This window comes from Mycteria americana, chromosome 3 (genome assembly GCF_035582795.1).
Source record: "Mycteria americana isolate JAX WOST 10 ecotype Jacksonville Zoo and Gardens chromosome 3, USCA_MyAme_1.0, whole genome shotgun sequence".
In the NCBI taxonomy this organism is placed as follows: domain Eukaryota; kingdom Metazoa; phylum Chordata; class Aves; order Ciconiiformes; family Ciconiidae; genus Mycteria; species Mycteria americana.
The window spans coordinates 4,461,307-4,478,960 of NC_134367.1; the positions used below are offsets into that span (position 1 = coordinate 4,461,307).

The 17,654-nt window shown below is 42.8% G+C and overlaps 1 protein-coding gene across 1 annotated transcript in view; it reads left to right on the plus strand.

Annotated features, from left to right (window-relative positions):
• The first annotated feature begins 1,452 nt into the window (after positions 1-1,452).
• The window catches only part of PKHD1 (PKHD1 ciliary IPT domain containing fibrocystin/polyductin), a 269,779-nt gene continuing 253,577 nt past the window's right edge, over positions 1,453-17,654 (plus strand). The window contains exons 1-10 of the mRNA XM_075497242.1: positions 1,453-1,504; positions 2,619-2,696; positions 4,754-4,898; positions 5,889-5,988; positions 9,353-9,410; positions 10,884-10,962; positions 13,200-13,274; positions 14,527-14,591; positions 15,602-15,641; positions 16,207-16,277. Coding sequence (XP_075353357.1) covers positions 1,453-1,504; positions 2,619-2,696; positions 4,754-4,898; positions 5,889-5,988; positions 9,353-9,410; positions 10,884-10,962; positions 13,200-13,274; positions 14,527-14,591; positions 15,602-15,641; positions 16,207-16,277 — 763 coding nt within the window. The remainder of the gene's footprint in view (positions 1,505-2,618; positions 2,697-4,753; positions 4,899-5,888; positions 5,989-9,352; positions 9,411-10,883; positions 10,963-13,199; positions 13,275-14,526; positions 14,592-15,601; positions 15,642-16,206; positions 16,278-17,654) is intronic.

Here is a 17,654-nt window from a genome sequence, read left to right on the forward strand (position 1 = left end):
CTGTTAATCAGTTCAGTTGGCTTCATTTTGATGGGTCTTATGGACATTTACAGAAGCCAGCAAAGCAGACAGTGCTATGGACAGTTGTTTAGGCTTTCTCAGGTGACCTGACAGGCACTCACCAATGTAGAAGAGGGCTTGAATCAGCGCAGTGTATGTAGGGAATGGAGCAAGACCACTACATGGAAGAACACATGAGCTCTTGGTACCATCATCCTGCAGAGGAACTGGGCCTTAAGAGAGTTGAGGTGTCTTCTTGCCCTTTTTTCACCAACTGGTGGAGCAGGACTGTGAAAGGCTGTCTCTTTGCATCATTTTGTTCTTCTACGTGGGAGACACGGATTCTCCCTTTGAGAATTACTGATTATACATTGCCTGATACAGTGATCGTGATTTTTGCCCTTTAGATCCTACCATAAAAAAAAATCCAAAATCCTAAATTATCTTCTTGCCATTTGATTTTATCTTTGTGCCCGAGGCTTTTGTAGTCTGAACTGAGTTTTAACAACCAAGGGCTGTTCTAGGTAAGGGTGTCCCAGTCTCTGTGCTCGCTGGTGAGAATGTGAGGTTCTTGCTCATTTAAAATGTGGCTAAATTAATCAACCCATGGTTATTTCCGTACTAGTACAAAACCCAGGATGAAGACAGTATAGTTGATAGTCTATGTTTTTAAATGTTAGAACAGTTCCTGGCATGGACTTTATAAAGGGATTGTGTGATATGACTGGCTATGACAGCAAGTAAGACCAAGGAACTTCCCAGGCTACAGGGACTCAAATGTTTATATTCATAGAACAACTCCCAGCACTGTTGTGATCAAGTCTACCAAGTGCTCTTCCAAGCAATTCCTAAGCACACCTGCAGGAGCCAGCACGGGCCATTCCTAGTCTGGAGCTAGCTGTGGAATGCTAGAGAGCTTACTAGCACAGTCAAGTCATTTGCTTTCAGAGCTGGAGAATGACCATGGCATGATTTAGTTTAATGTAAAGATGTAACAATTTTGCAGCAAGCGGCACAGAGCTAGGAGAGGTTAACACCATCGGCTCTAAATCCTGTAATTGCTTTCGCTAATTCGCCTGTGCCTACCACTTAATCAGAGTCAGTCTTATGAAACATGGCCCCAGTGAGGGAAAGCTCATCCTGAGCTTGGCTGGAAAGTCACCTGCTCAAAGGGGCATATGTTCTATATAGATCTGTTGGGTGGGAGGAAAAAGAGTATGGTTTGCAATATATTGATCCTTTATACTGTGTGAGAGATGAATCAGTGTTTTCTTTGTGATTCCACATTGCAGTCCATCTTGTCTGCTATAACACAGGCCATTGCTCCCACAGGTCTGCAACGTGAAGAAAGAATACAGATGGGGTTTGTTTTAAAGTTACAGGGAAGGTACTAAGGCCCCAAGCCATGATCCTGGAGGCAGTCTCTTGTGAAATCTGCATCCAAAGTCCAAGATGAACCTTTGGAGACCATCCTTTCTGAGTGCTGGGCTGATACTCTTTGCAGGTGGGTGATAGAGAGGTGTTGTCTCCAACCACACTGGTCATATAACACCAGCAAAATCCAGTGCCACTGGGTTGGATACAGACTGACTGTGAGTGAGGGACATGGAGACGCATCTCTAAAAGGTGTTGAATGTTATGGGTTATTGACTGCAGCATACTGGACGTTGCCTACCCTTATTAGTGGCTTTTCATGGCATTACTTCCATAGGCAGTGGAGATTTCTGGATTCATTGTTAATTTTCCCTGTTCTCCCTGGGTTCATCTTATGCCTGTTGGTTTTCATTCACTTCATGATAGTCATATCACTGTTTGCATGTTGATATTAAGGGTTCGTGATGCAAGTATGTCCAATATTTGGCTTCAGTGATCAATACCGGTGTTCGGCGAGATTGCATTCACACGCAGATAAGTTGTTGGAAACCTGAAATGCTAAACAGGAAACTGGTTATCACTGGAAAAGGACTTCTGAAAAATTCTGATATCTGGCTACAAAAAAAGAAGCCAGCCACTGGTTCATCTCTGTTAGCTTCAGAGGATGAGGGTCCCCAAAATAAACCCTAAATTATCTTAAGAATTTGATGCCTTTATGGTATACTATACCATGATGCCTACATGGTATAGCAAGTTACAGGTGACTTAATTTCATGAAGCAAGAGTTCCTTTCCATGCCTGTGTTTCTTTCCTAAGGACTTTGACAAGAAAGAGCTGGACAGGTTATCTTGGAGCCAGAAGAGGATATATTTTGTGGGCAGCCCTAAGTTTGAGTGTACAGAAGTCAGCAAGCACATTTCTTTGAGAGCTGGAGGAATAAACATGATGTTTATTGTCTTTATTTTAATTCTTGAGGAGGACAGGAAGCTCAGACTGTAGCTTGGTTCACCAAGTCCTGAAGGCATCAAACCCGCCCTGAGGGGAAGCAGGACTATTACATAGGGGAGACAGTTGGAGGAAAAAGGATGAGCAATATGACTAATATGGATGCCTGAAAAGGAGAAATGAGATGAAGGGTGGGATCACAGGAGGACAGACGTCAGACTACTACGTCTTGTCCTGAACGAGATGTTTTAGATGTTTCCATTGTACTTCAGCCTGACATAGCTGGGTTGCTTTTGCAGTGACAGCCATGGGATTGCTCATTAGCCCCCGAGAGGGCAGTGTTGCTGGAGGAACATGGATTACTATTACCCTGGACGGTGAGTTTTAAAGTCTCATAAAACACACGTCGAAGTAACAGAGAATCAGCTCCATTCTGAGATTTGTGGTTGGAGTGACAAACCCTAAGCAACAGATATATGGTCTGTGGCACCCATAACATGAAATTGGCTTGAAGTTATTACTTCATAAGCTGTTGGTGGTGGTTGCTTGTTTTTAAATTCTTTCTAAGCAAGAGAAGTCAGATTTCTACCTTATTTTTGTAGACCTAGAGCTAGAAATTTCCTCCCTGCTACCCTTTTTTTGAAGAGAAGCTGAGAGTCTCCTCTATTCATAGGTTGCCTGATGCTGGAGCTTTAAGAACACTAATGATAAACATGAGATATGAGTAAAAATCACAGAAATGGATATGCCATGCCATTTGGGCCCAAAACCAACTGTACAAAGCTAGGCCTGATTTTTAACAGTGCTGAATATTGATTTATTGGGAAGAGAGTTGGTTTCTGGGACAGGTGTATGTTTGATTTAGCTGCTCAAATTCTGACACTGTCATTTATAACAATGATGAATGGTATCAGTTTTATTTGTCTGAATATTGCGTGTTCCCATAGAGATGATGAAACGGAGAGAAGAAAGACAGCTCATGTCTTCAAGGGAGATGTTTCCCCAACAGCACTGTGTGGCAGGCAGAGACAGTCACAGCTGGGAGCTCACAGCTCAACTAGAGTCTCTTTTTTTGGTGGGAGGAAGCAGACAGCCAGGCCTTGGGAGAAGGGGAAAAACCTTCCTGGGACGAGGAGGAAATGTGCAGTTTGCTGCAAATTGAGAAATCACTGATGTCATTTAAAGTGAGTCTGTGGGCGGGGAACCACCTGTGAAGATCACGAGCAAAGGGAGAGTTGTTTGTAAGCCTTCTTAATTTCTAGTTGTAATTGATTATGCTACAAAAGTTAAGCATGCTAGTTTATGTTCAGATAAAGCTTGACTTTCTGAAGATTAAAAGTCTTTGATCCTTTGGACAGCTCACTCTAAAGAAATGAGCTAAGCAGATCCACCTTACAGCACAGGCCAACTTGAGGTCCTGTCAGCAAAACTATGCAAGACATCAGCAACTGCAAAGACAGTGTCAAACAGTACTAATTTTGCTTTAACTGCTTTAAGTATCTATGGACATGTGTTTTTTTCCAGTGTAGATGGCTGAGAAAATTCAAACTCCCAATAACTGTCAATCTCTGCAGTAGAATACATGTAGGAGAGTCCAAATACTGTATTAGAGGCAAAAAAAGCCACACAGCTGCATAGTGAGATGAACTTGGTCTTAATACATGTACTGGTTTTGGCTAGGATCGAGTTAAATTTCTTCATAGTAGCTTGTATGGTGCTAGTTTGGGATTTGTGCTGAAAATAGTGTTGATAACACAGGGATGTTTTTGTTACTGCTGAGCAGTGCTTACACACAGTCAAGGCCTTTTCTGCTCCTCACCCCACCCCACCAGCGAGTGGGCTGGGGGGGCACAAGAAGTTGGGAGGGGACACGGCTGGGACAGCTGACCCCGACTGACCAAAGGGATATTCCAGACCATATGGCGTCATGCTCAGCCATAAAACTAGGGTGGAGGTTGGTGGGGGGACTGCTGCTTGGGGGCTGGCTGAGCATCGGTTTGGTGGTGGTGAGCAATTGTTTTTATTTGCATCAGTTGTCTTTCTTAGGTTTTATTTTCCTCTCTCTTTGTTATCTTTTTCTCTTTTCCTTACAGTTTATTATTATTATTATTTGTTATTATTATTAATTCTTTTAAATTATTAAACTGTTTTTATCTCAACCTATGAGTTTTCTCACTTTTACCCTTCTGATTTTCTTCCCCCAACCCACTGGGGGGGAGTGAGTGAGTGGCTGTGTGGTGCTTAGTTGCTGACTGGGGTTAAACCACAACAATATGATATTACATAAACATGATTTTAAAAAGCCTGATTAAGGGCCCTAAGCATTGCTCCTAAAGAGAAACTGGGTTGCACATTCAAAAATGTTTGTCATGTGTGCCTGAATGTGAGTGATCCTGTCCTCACAGACCTCTTCTGGTTGACTTTGATTACTTAGGCTCAACATCCCACCAGCTAGAACGTGTCTCTTCAGCCAGCACATCGCAGCTGGAGGTCACCCTGGTGAATCCAGACCTGCCCAGGTTGCCATGTGATGTCTCTCCTCTGTATTTTGACGTACGCACTATAAGATGCAGCACAAGGTACGATCCATTACTATAGTGTGGGCGAGACCTTGCCATTTGTCTGGTAGGATCCTCATTTTCTTTCAGTGTCCATATAGGCAGTCTGGGAGTTGAAGGAATTCCTACAGCTCTTACTGTGGCCACACCTGAGCACCTCCTGAGCTGTGTTGCATTTATCCTTATTTCAACTTAATGAAGCACTAGACTAGCTAGCATGAGAGTCAGAGTGAGGCTTCTTGGAGAGGCTAGACTCAGATCTTCAAAGTTTTGTGGACATCTAATTCTTAGATGCAAAACTCCCAAGAAAATCTTGGGGGGGATTTTGCCAGCTTTTGGTGTCCTTTACCTGTCCAAGAACATAGAGAGATGTTATGAGTAGAGCAGGAAACAAATATGGTTTCAAGCACCAGCTGGGCAATCTAAGCTCCCTGTTTTCCATCATGTCATGACTTTGAAGAAGGTTGTTTGACTGGAAGACTATGGGTATCTCAAGAGGTTGTAAGAGTGACCCTAATGGGGCTCTTCCATCTCTTGCTGCTATGATTTGGCTGGGAGTTAATTCTGCTGAATGCTGAGCTGAGAAACTGTGTGCATTAAGGATGCAGCATTAATTTACAAACCAGGATCAAGATGCCCTGTAAATCCAGGCAGCCCTGGGTTATTTTAATACTAACGAATAACAGTTATTCATTCGTATTAATGAATACTAATGTTCATGTCTGTGTTTTGCATTAACATACCATTTGGATAGAGTTCTGATGTAGTTCTATCACCTTCTGCACTTAACTGTAGTTTCTTGCTGTGCCTCCACATTTCTTTTAAATGGTACTTTTAGAGTTTGGATTCATATCTGTAACGTTTGGGTTCACAGTGTAAATTTGCTTTGCTCTATCAAAGCCTCATTGGACCTACTAAGAATGGAGACCCTGTGACGGACCTGGCATTTTCTAAAAAATAAATCCAATCTGTATAAAAATAATATAATATAACACATTTTCTTCCACCTAGGTCTTCACCTCAAGAGGGTTTGTACTACGTGGAGGTGATCTTTAAAGGTCATGTGATTAACAACCTGACTGAGGTGGAGAAAGAAAACTATACTTTCAAGGTAATCACCAAGCAAGTATAGAAGTGATGATAAAGGATTCAAGGTATTGAAGGGAGTCAAACTTCAGACGTAGTATCACAGGGAATATGTTGAAATATTATCTCTCATATACTGTATGTCTGATTGCATGCCAGGACAAGAAGTTAGGATGCTCCTTCTGTCCCTTAAAACTAGGTGCATTGAGGTACTCATCAGGCTGGCACTGGATAGACTACGTGACCTAAGAGGTCTTTCTGAATCAAAAATTTGGGTCCAAGTTAATCTGTCTCTGCATTTAAGCCACGGAGGCAGAAGACCCTATTGTGTCAGAAGACCCTATGCTGGCTTCTGGTGTTACACGCCAAGCTGCAGGGTGGCAGCTAACAATCTGCTCTGAGAGGTAACCATGGGCAAGAATACCTCTCACGGGCACAGCTGCTTCCAGGAAAGGACATCTCTCCAGGTCTAGGACAGCTCTCCACACCTAAGATGAGCAAGATTTGGAAAGCTCGGACCTCAGTAGTGATTTCATACCTGTTGCTCGGTTATTATGAGAGCTCGCTACTCCCCCTCAGACCAGTATTTTCCCTTTGGCTCTCAATGGCAAAGCACATTGTCTCAGGAGGTTGTGGGATATGGTGATATCAAACCAGGTAACGATGATGGTGTCAGGATCTCTTGCAGAGAAGAATCCTTAACCATGGCTGTGTGCTCCAGGATGAGGCCTGGTGTGTTCAGAAGTCACGTCCCACCTCTGTGCTAACTTCGAGTATCGAGCAAGAAAGCCCAGCGTTTTCAGTAAATTGCACATTAAAGCCGAAGAGTCGTCGGGTGGTTCAGCTATCTTAGAGAGTTGATGAAAAATCACCAGGGGATGCTGTTAATGAGACACATTCCAAGCTAAATAAAACACAATGTGTCTCTTTGTTTTGGGACTGGGACCTGGGAGCTATGGGTATTAAAAATTAATTTTGCCTCCACAGTAGATTGAAAAAGCCTGCTGCAGGCAGCAACAAGTCTGAGCAGCTCAGAAGACTTGTGTCAGCTAGTGGCCCTAGCTTTCATGCTGGGTTTGGCTTCTTAGCATCAGCTCCAGCCCAGGGTATGGTGTGATGTTGCCTTTCCTTCTCAGAAGCAGCCATCACTGCAGAGAGTTTGTGGCTACTCATTAATTATTCACATGACCATGAGGAAGAAGAAAGTGAAAACTGAGCTTTGAAAGGGAATGAGGTTCAAGGAAAGCTTGGAAAAAAATGACATATGCAATGGTGTCCTTGATTTGATTCTGCAAATGAGTTTTTTACGCTGTCTACTGGGCTGACAGCAGCATCCGTAAGTGCAAGTGAAGACTTGAGAAAACTCAAAAAGACAGTGGGGAGGATGGAGATGTGTGGAGAAGGCTCTGAGAAATGGGTGATTTGGGGAATGGGGACACATGGGAAATGTACTTTTTATGTAAGGTTAATGAAATCGAGCAGCTACTGACTTAGATGGAAACAGGATTTAGCCAGGTAGCAGGACTGCAGGCCAGATTTATGGAGGTATTTGTAGCTCCTAAGAAAGCAGAGACACAAATAGATTTTACAAAATCTACAAGCCAGATGCCTTTATACATCATCTTAAACCCAAGACCCCTACATACCTTGATGGATTTGACCCTTGGTTTTCACATAATGATTTTCATTTCCAGAGTGCAGAATGCTGCACTGGGGAAAGACGACGACTATACTCTTATTTTTCAAAGCAGATAGCTGAGGAATAAAGAACTGACATGGTTTTGCCAAGGTCTCCCTGTAAAATGCAACTCTGTGCCTGTATTAGTTAGCAAGGCAGGGTCAGGATGTGGTCTCCAGCACTGCCTGGGGTCACCTAGCTGCTGCTCCTTGGTGCAGTTTGGGTGATGGCAAGTCTGCTCCCATCAGACAGCGTGGATCAGGCCACTTTCTTTTTGGTGTAGGGGAAGAGTTTCCCTACGTGGATATAAGCCGTGCTGGTCCCTGGGCCAAATAGCAGGTTCCAAGTTATTTTATTTACTCGTATAGCCGTAGTCCAAGAGCCCACCTTCCCTTTCCATAACTCTCCTTGTGGCTTTCCCAAGCTATCCAACTCTTTTTCATTGCCTGTCCAGGTATGTTTCCACCGACACCAGACCACACTGTCTCAGGTACATCAGCTTGTTACAAGATAATATTCAGCTAACCTAGAACTGGATAATACCTAGTGTGCTGGAGACAACTCCTTATCCAGAGCAGGAATTTTTTAAACACATCCAAAGGGTCTTGACTGCCTTTTTATTTCTTGTAGTACTGGGATCCAGATGCTTGATTTGGACATAAGGCACTTTTTAGCTGCTGAAGCCATCCATTTATTTGTCCTGTTCTGTTTGCCATCTTCCAGGCAGGGACAGGAACATTTACAGATAATATTGGGTCCATGTGAGTTGACAGTGTATGGAGGACCATGTGAGCCTCTTGCTACTCGACTGATGAGTAGTGCTCCCACACACAACGCCATTTGAATAGGATTGGTGTCAGCCTAGGCAAAAAATTTCTAGAGTAATTTTGGTTAAAAAAGGTCTCACAGATTTTAGAGTCAACTGGAGAAAAGGGGCAATAGGGCTGATCTACTTGTTGAAAATGCAGCCAAAGCATGTGCCAGGTCAGGTATCCATGTCTCTCAGCTACTTTGGGAGGCTGATGATGACCTTCCTCCACTTGGAAAGGGTCCCTGTGTGTTCCCCATCTTCTGAGAGGCTTGCCTCAAAGCACAATCTCTCTGCTCCTTCTTGGACTCTGTTTAAGTCAAAAATAGTACCCCACAGCAGATTTCCAGTATTTCCTTGCCGTTTCCTCAGAGGGAAAGGTAGTGCTTTCCCAAAGACACCTCTGATGTATTATACTGCATTAAGATGGGCCAATACAAGCATTTTCTTTGCTACACTGCTTTAGGGTACTCTACAAGCTTGCTAAAAGCTAGCTGAAGTATCTCACTTCTGTGATGTAGAAATAGTTTTTAAGAGTATGTTATTGGGAAGAAAAATGGTGCCATAATGCCAGATAAAATGGTGGTCTCGACTTCAGATAAAGCATGGCTTAGACATTTTATAGTGTATTAAACCATGTCTTATGGAATTGACTCAAGCCAGGGTGGACAATTTGGGCACAAAGAGGATGCAAAAATAGCAGTAAGCCATACTCTGAATGCAGAGGGGGCAAGAAAGGGACGTTGTACTTACTCCTTTTGCAGAGCAGGACTCCAAAGATCCAATCCTAAAGTGTGAGTCTCTGAAATGCGGTTGCCAACTGTGTTGTGAGCAATGCGTAATCAGATCTTGTTGGGCTGCTGTGAAAACGACTGCCATTTAACTACAAATATCTCTTTGCAGTTCTCTGCTGCGCAGACACCTGTGGTTCACCAAATTAGTCCACCATCTGGCATCCCAGGTACGGGACCTTTCTTTAAGCTGGAGCCCACTTTAATTATTATTTGATGTTCCATACTGTCTTTCTCCTTATGAGGGATCTGTCTTCCTGGGGATTAAAATGAGCACCTCCAGAACTTAATGTCCAAGCTCATGCTGAACATGAAAATGGGTTTGTGCAAGGGGAGAGAGACTTCAGCACGGGGTACGAGAGAAGTGGGTAATGCACAGTGACCAGGTTATTTGGGACTTAGCTTCTGCTGCCCAACTCTGCCTCAGTCGAGAGATGTTGTTCAGCAGATGGATATGTCTAATCAGCCTCAACTCTTGAGTCATCTGACCCTATTTATTTAGTAATTTATTTGGTAATTTATTTAGTAATTTATTTACTAATTTATTAGTAATTTATTATGTATTTAGTAATTGTTTTAAGAAGAATTACCTATTAGGTGGTAATATTGTAATACCATACAGACCTTTTGGTTAATGGGGCTTTAGTTCACACTTTAAAGTTACATGAGAAGACAGTCATTGTTTTTGGTCTGAACAGTTAACTCATGTATGGAAGACTTTTTTCCCCTATTTCTATTCTGTTTTTATTTGCAGGCTTCTTTAGAAAAATTGAAATGCTGATTTCCAAAGTCAAGATTAATCAAAACATTTTGGTCTCTCAAGAGTGCAGAGAGGTACTTGGATGATTAGAGCACGTAGATGCTCCTAAATTTAAGTCCATCCCTCATTTCCTATTATTTTCAGGTGTAGTTCAGCTCCAGATTCTCATGCCTTGCTTTAGGGTGTCTGTATGCAGGTTTCTATGTTAGCTGGATGTTTGATCTCCCAGTGTAGTCAGTGAAGAACATGAGAGTAACACTAAGTGTCTAGTGCTATTTGAGACGTCCTGGAGCATGAAGGAGCTGCATGGAGCAGGTAGATATGACACAGGACCAGGAAGACTCATTCCCTTCTGGAGCCACAGTGGGAGGATAAGGTGCCTCAAATGATTTAAGACACCTGTGTGCAGGCAACTAAACCAAGCTGTCACCCAACATGATCAAGGGAGTGTTGGGAGTGATTCAGCTGGACACGTATATGCTGAGGTCCTTCTTTAGACCCTGATCCTGTCTAGTGTACAAATGATGTCATTTTGGTTGCCTGATGAGGTTCTACAGTGGAATTTAGTTAGAATGTGGGGTTTAGTTAACAAAAGAGTTGAGGAAAAGGTCTTCTCAGTACAAATACTAGAGATCTGCTCAAAAATCAGGAATGGACTTTTTTTGTGGGAAACGAAGATGTGTGTTTTGGGAAAAGTGAATTAAGTGCAAAGTCACCTTGAACTATAGTAGAAGCTGAGAGTAGACACCAGTGCAGCCAGTTGGGCACCTCTCTGCAAAATTGGCAAAGACCAAGAATTTCTTTTGTTCAGCTCATACAATCTGCAAATACAGATTCTCTGCTTTTAAAAGGCTCTCTTCAATTTCAATTTCCTTTTAAACAGGAAATTTAATAGAGATCTATGGGAAGACAATTTCTGGAAGATATGAGACCCTGGACTTCAACGTGGATTATATTGATGGGTAATTATATATAGGCTGCTATCTGACCCAGTCCCTGTAAATTGGCGTTTCTTCCATCAGCCTCCTTGACAGCAATAAATTGCAACCAGTTGGCCCAGAATTGCCATTTACTTCCTTTGTGGTTTATTGCAGCTCATGAGTTGGGCTCCAGCAAACTTTGTTAATCTAATTGCAACTGGTCCATTAAGCTAGTTGGTTTGTTTACTGGCAGCACAGTCAATCACAGCTCAGTGTGAATTGTACTGTAATTGCGTCTGGTTGCTGTAGATTTTATTTTGGCTAGCTAATTAAAATTTAACTAATTAAAATAATGTCAGAATCTAAAAGTTAAATAAATTTTCCCTTCCATTTGCATTTTTAGAAAAACTATTAGTTTGAAGCAGATGCTCTGGTGAGTCAGAAGACAAAGCAGAAGTATTTTGAGACAAAAGGCTTTGTTGTTCACTGCTTTAAACCTTCTCTTGTCACTCCCTTGTTCTCAAGGAAGGTTTGATTTTTATTTTCTGCTGCTTCTATGGTTACATGCAACAGAGCAAAGCAGGTAGATTTTAAAATTTTACTTCAGGACAGCAGCACATTAAGCGTAGTAAATCCAAAACGAGCATGAACGCTGACCTGCCGTCTGTCATACGTATTTCCATATGTATGGAGTGTTCTCAGGTACTACGGAGTTATGATTTCTTTGCACTTGTGTTAATGGCAGTGAAGAACTAAGCCCAGGTGAGTATTTTAAAGATTAAACTATTAATCTACAGTTGCTGTGCTGGCATTTTAAGGAGCCAGGTTCGTTTCAGGAGCCAGGGAAGGTATGTATTCTCAGTAGTTAGAAATTTGACTTGCAGCAGCAGATATTTGACCACTAGATGCTTTTTAACTGCTTCTCAGGCTGAATGGAAATGTCCCTTGCTAAGTAACTAAATTACCTGCTAGCGTGAATGAAAGTCCAGTGCAGATTCCTGCCATACCAGCTGCACCCGCTTATCAGCCCTACATTTTTGCTCGCTGGATGCACATTAGTATCCTTTGTTTAATATTAATTATTGGTTTACCCGCCTCTAGTGGAACTATGAAACCTTTGGTCAGTGGGAAGAAAGGCTGGTCTGTCTGACTGCAGGTTGGACGTGCCTGCATGCTCCATTACTAGATTACTCATTTACAGCTCAGCCTCATGATGGCCAAAAAGGAAATGGCCTCAGACTCTTAGCATGCCAGACAGGTTCACATCGTAGCTTCACATGAATACTTTGCCCATTTTTGGTGTGTTAGTAAATATGTACCAGGTGGGAGCTTGGACTTGACCAGAGCAGTCTGTCACTCAGTCACACTGATTCAGGATTTGGAGCAAAAAAAGAGAACCTTTTTTGTATTTCCAAGTGTGTTCTGCACCCTTTTCTATGCTTTGTTTGGGATGCAATGGTCCGGTGATGCTGAACCAAACATTTTGCAGCACTGATTTTTTTCCTGTTTATCCTTACAAGAAAAGGCGTCTCAATATCAGCAAGCTGTATTAATGAAAGCAAGCTTTTATTAAAACCTCATAAAACTACAGTCTGAAGCATGAGTCACAGCAAAGTGTTTGCATTACAGGTTTTAATTACATATTTTCCTTAATTGCCTGTTAATTCGGAAAGAATAATTGCCACACTTTGCTTATTATGCTAATTACTGTGAATTTATTGCTCCCACCTGATTTCTCCTCTCCTGTGGAAGTTGTCTCTTGCCATATTGGTTCTTTAAGGTGGGGATACTTGGATTTGCTCTTAGGAGCTTGGATGATTCCTAGCAGAGGTTGTTTGTAGCGTCTTCCCTCAGTGAATTAAAGAAACGCCTGAGCTGCACCTTGAAGCAGTATGGCTGTAAGAGCATGATGCTGTACTTGTGCTGCCTGCTGCTTCTGGAAGGCAAGGGCGAGTATAGTCCTCCTGGGGCTCAGACTACCAACCCTTCTCTACAGGGAGGAGGCATCAGGTTGTTCAGAGCTAGCTTTCTCAAAGGTGGTCCTGCCACAGTCTTTACAGAGGTGCAGTTCCTGCAGTATTTGGGGAATATACTTTGCAGGCTAAGGTATGGGAGATTAGGGCGTGTCCAGTTTTCGAGGAGGTTAATAAATGCTAGATACAAGTGAGGGGAAATTCCTGTCCCATTTGAAAATATTGGCTGCTGATTTTAACAGCATGAGGATTTAATTTGTGAAACTTTGTTGTATCATATCTCATCTTTCCTGTTTTTCTGCCTAGACCGGCTATCCTTGTGGCGGAAGGAGATGGATGGACCAGTCTCTGCTCTTTTGCTGACAGGCGAGCTGGAAGCATGTCAGTTCTTGACTTGCCTTTGGTTTGTGTTGGTTCAAGGGCTCAGCACAGCTTGTGCACAAAAATTTTCTTGGCGTTTGGAGAAGCTTTTCTGCTTTGACTTAAGATGGAGGGGGACCCTGGGGAGTTGACCATACGGTCTGTGACAGGGGTGGGCGAGGGCTGCTGGCTCTCTGTTGCTCTAGCCATAACCAGACAGGGCCAGGGGCTCTTCTCTAACCCAGAACTGATATAGTACGTGCTGGCCACATCTGTTCAACTCTTTAGACTCCAAAAGAGAGGGTAGGCATTTCTAAGCTGCCTATTGACCCTAGTCAATGAATTGTCTTCAGTCATATATAGATACTAATTTGAAAGATGGATTAGCTGACCTGAGCCCAGACTGGGCAAGTAGAGCTCTAAAAATTTAACAGCATAGCCAGAGAGGTTCTGGTGCCTGGGCCCTTGGCACTGTTCATTTATTGGTATTAATGTATCCTTGTCTTCTGTGAGTTGCAGGAGACCCTTTAGGCTGCTGGCTCTTGCACCCTGCTGAATTACAGAAGCAGCCATGGGTTCTGCAGCAGCGTTTCTTTTATGAATGATGCACTTCTCACAGTGCCTGTGAGCCCTGGAAAAGGGAGGCTGCTTTACAGGGAACCAGGGGAAAAACCTGCTCTCGCAGAAGTCAGGGCTAAGAATCCTGGGGTCCTCAGCAGGCCCTCTTATTGCATTGTAAAATTTCTCCTGGCTGCCAGGAGGGGGACTTAAATGCAAATGTGAGTTGGTGATGGGACTTGTGTCATTCCATGGCTCCAGAAGGTTGATGTAATGCCAGCATGTCTGGTTTAATTGTTACCTGCTCCTGCTTACAGATTAGGGACATGCAGAGGAGCAAGTAGAGGGGAAACACTTTTGTCCTGCTATTTACCCTTACCATGCGCCCAGACTTGTCTCCCCTCAGCTTTTATTTCAAATGGGGGTTCTGAAGGTCACCAAGAGGATTAGCTTCTGGAAACAAGGGTAAAGGGGCCAAGCTGGAGCACCGTGTGTTGCTGGGAGGCATCCTCCTCAGCTGCTGAACTCTTGGTCATCAGTGGGGAGATGGGTTGTTCCTCTCCCATCTCACCTGTTTCTCTCCCTTGTTTCTAAAGGGAGCCAAGCGTGACTAGCTTAGATGTATAAGCCCACATCTTTTCTTGGTTAGAAAATTCTCCCTGTATTTTGCTCTTTTTGCTCCCAAGGCTCAACAAAGTCCTTTGTCTCTCCACAGCTACCCTATTCGGGCAGAAGATGGACTGGGGACCCTCCAGTGTCGGGTGGAAGGGAACCACATAGGTTGGTGAAAAGGGGTAATAAGCATGGGGTTTTGTTATTTCTGCAACTCCAGAGGGAGCGTGTCAATCATAAGTTCCTGCTCTGTCTCCAAAGTTAGGAATGTGGCTCAGGGCTGAGTCCACAAAACCTGCTTCAGATCAAGGCTTACCAGTCTTCAACATAGCCACTGCCGTGATTTGTGTTCGCTGCACAGCTTTGGAGAAAATTAAGTGCAGTGCTCAAGTGAAACCATGACATGATGTGGACATTGCTGACGGCAACAATGTGATTTGGGGTCTTTGCTCAGTTTACTACTTTTACTTTAATTCTTCTTGTATGTGATGGACCTTCCCTTTACTGCTTTATCAGAGGAATAAATAGGGTGCTCACTTCTGTTCATGGTCTCTTTGGTAGCAGGTTGGAGCCCTTTAATTTTTCCCTGCCTCCAAGCACTCTGAAGAAGCTTCTGATTTCCTTTGGAGGCTTTGAGCAGCAAGCTTCTTGATCTTGCTGCTCAAAGATGATCTGAGTTAAATATATAAAATAGAAATTAATATCTAGTTCTCATGTAGACACTGATGGTGCAATGCAATAGCCTGAGCTGTTGAGATCTCTTGGGATGCTCTCCAGTTAGGTATCGGATAATGGAGGTCTTGAAGGAGATCTGCACCTTCCTAGCATGGCAAGTGAGGTCAGATAGGATCCACAGGGTCTAAGGTGACACAAAGCACTTATGCTTAGGCAACCAAATCCTGCTCCTGAGATTCAGCTTGCAGGTTCAGATACATAACTGTACGTATCTACAGTATAGTGTCTACCTATGATCTAAGGCTCTAAGCTCCCTAAGCTGATATTTGGTTCAGTTCCTGCACACACACTCTGCTGAAATCACCACAGTTATACTGTTGTAAGGAAAGTATAACGAAGAGGAGAATCAGGCCCAGGACACCTGGACAAGGTTTGGTAGGATGCACTCTTCATGGAGCCCTCCACACTTCTGCCATAAAGCTTATTACTTTTCTCTCCTCCAGGGTCCCACAATGTTAGCTTCTCGGTGTTTAACAAAGGAAAGTGAGTAAAAGAATCTTTTTCTCTCTTTTTCTGTGGTTTTGCATGGAGACACAATTGCATTTGAGTCCAGGATAAGTGCATGACATTTTTACTGAATCTTGTGTTTCATTGCTTAGAAATGAGGTTTTGCTGTCTTGAGAAGACTATCATCAAATTGGGAAAGAAAATGGACAATGTTCTTCCCCCAAAGCATCTCTGCTTTGGGGTTTTAATACTTTAGTTTCAGTGCCCAAAGCATAAGTCATCCGTTAAGCCTAGCTGAATAAAATACTTTCACCTCGCTTTTAACTCTTCATTCAAATGGGAAAGAGTTTAGCCATAAAAAGAGGTGAAAATGGGTTTTGACGGTGTCAAAACCATACTTTACAATGGGACAGTACTTCCAATAAAGAGTTTCAGCCATGTAATGGAGTCTTTTGGATCAATGCCTCAATGTGCTGGTGAAAGGTTTTGTTGGTCCTTGTAGAAATGTTCCTCTGGAGAGTGAGTGTCCAGCTCTGCTAAAAGAAAGTCTACTTTAACTTAAATGGCCAAAGATCTCTCAGGCATTTTCTCTCTCTTGCAGGTCAGCAGTACACAAAGGTGCTTGGCTCATCAGTGCCAAACAGGAGCTTTTCTTGTATCAAACACATTCAGGTATTATATTGATCCACCTTACTGGCTGCACTGTCCTTTGGCAGTCCCAGTATGGCCTAAGGAAAGATCTCTCGTTGTTGCTCTTCCCGAGGACGTAATCCTGTTGTGTCCTCAATTTGGGTATATCGCTCCCCTGGTATGGGTTGGACTACACAAAAAGCTGCAGATCAAAAATTTCAGGAAGACCAGATTTATGTGCTAAGGCTGGGTGTGCTGTCGTGGGCTGTGTTATAGATCCACAGTGAGTTAGTGTTCCTCGCAGGGATATGTTTGAACTCTGTCTGTTTTGGACAGCCTAACCTGAGACAGCCATGGAACAGCAGTATGACAGGATTTGGGATGATGTTGCTTTATCATTATTCCCTGTCTTGTCAGAACACCTCAGTAGACTTGAGGTGTTGCATCTAGAGAAGATTTATATCACCTTTCTCCCTTGAATCACACTGTATTTGGTAAGACTGAATGTTTAGAAATGCAGTCCTTAGGATGAGATAAATCCCACATCAGCTACAAGAAGGAGATGATGTTCAGCCACTCCAAGAATTGAATTCTGGATAAATGGTGAACGGCAGGATGCTGCACCATTAGTTTAAAAAATGCAGATTAAGGCACATTAATATTTATAACCTCTGCAACACATTTCCAGCTATGTTGTAGACAGCAGACAATTAAATCCTGAACACCCACTTAAGATTATGGTCATGGGCAAATAGTGTCCAAGATTCAGCAAGGTCATATGCCCAACAGCCAAAGCAGAAGTAGGGGATCAGGGACTGCAGAGCACTGGGCAGTCTTTGACCTTAGGCAGAGGTTGCATAAAGCTGAAAGACCACTTGGTTCACCTGCGCAGGTCCCCAGCAGGGTCCCATCAAGTTTTGCTGTTAAGTTTTGGCCTTTCAAGGGGCTGAAATTAGTATAAAGGATGCTGAGAAGCTTGGTTCAAGAGATAACAAAAGCATTATTTTTAGAACATAACTGATACGTGACTGCATTTTGTATATTGTTTATAGCATACAGCTTGTTTCAACTATAATTTAAAATAGTTTTGTAAAGGAGGGTAATTTTATGTCCTTATTTACAAATTGAGGCACAGTAAAATGAAATAACCCTGAATGGAGTTAGCTATTGGCAGAGCACCAGCAGAAACAAGATCTGTCAGATCTATCCAGTAGACTGTACTGTGCTAGCCAGTAGTTAATATTGTAAAAGTAAAGTTTAAATACCAGATGAATTAACAACAAAACATGCAGATATAGACCAATGTCCCTCATCTTTTTTTATTAGTCTTTTTTTCAGAACTGTTCAAGTACAATTGGGTGGTTAAACTAGGACATCTGAGTGCAAAGTGAGTAAATGTCATCAATGTGAAAAACAGGT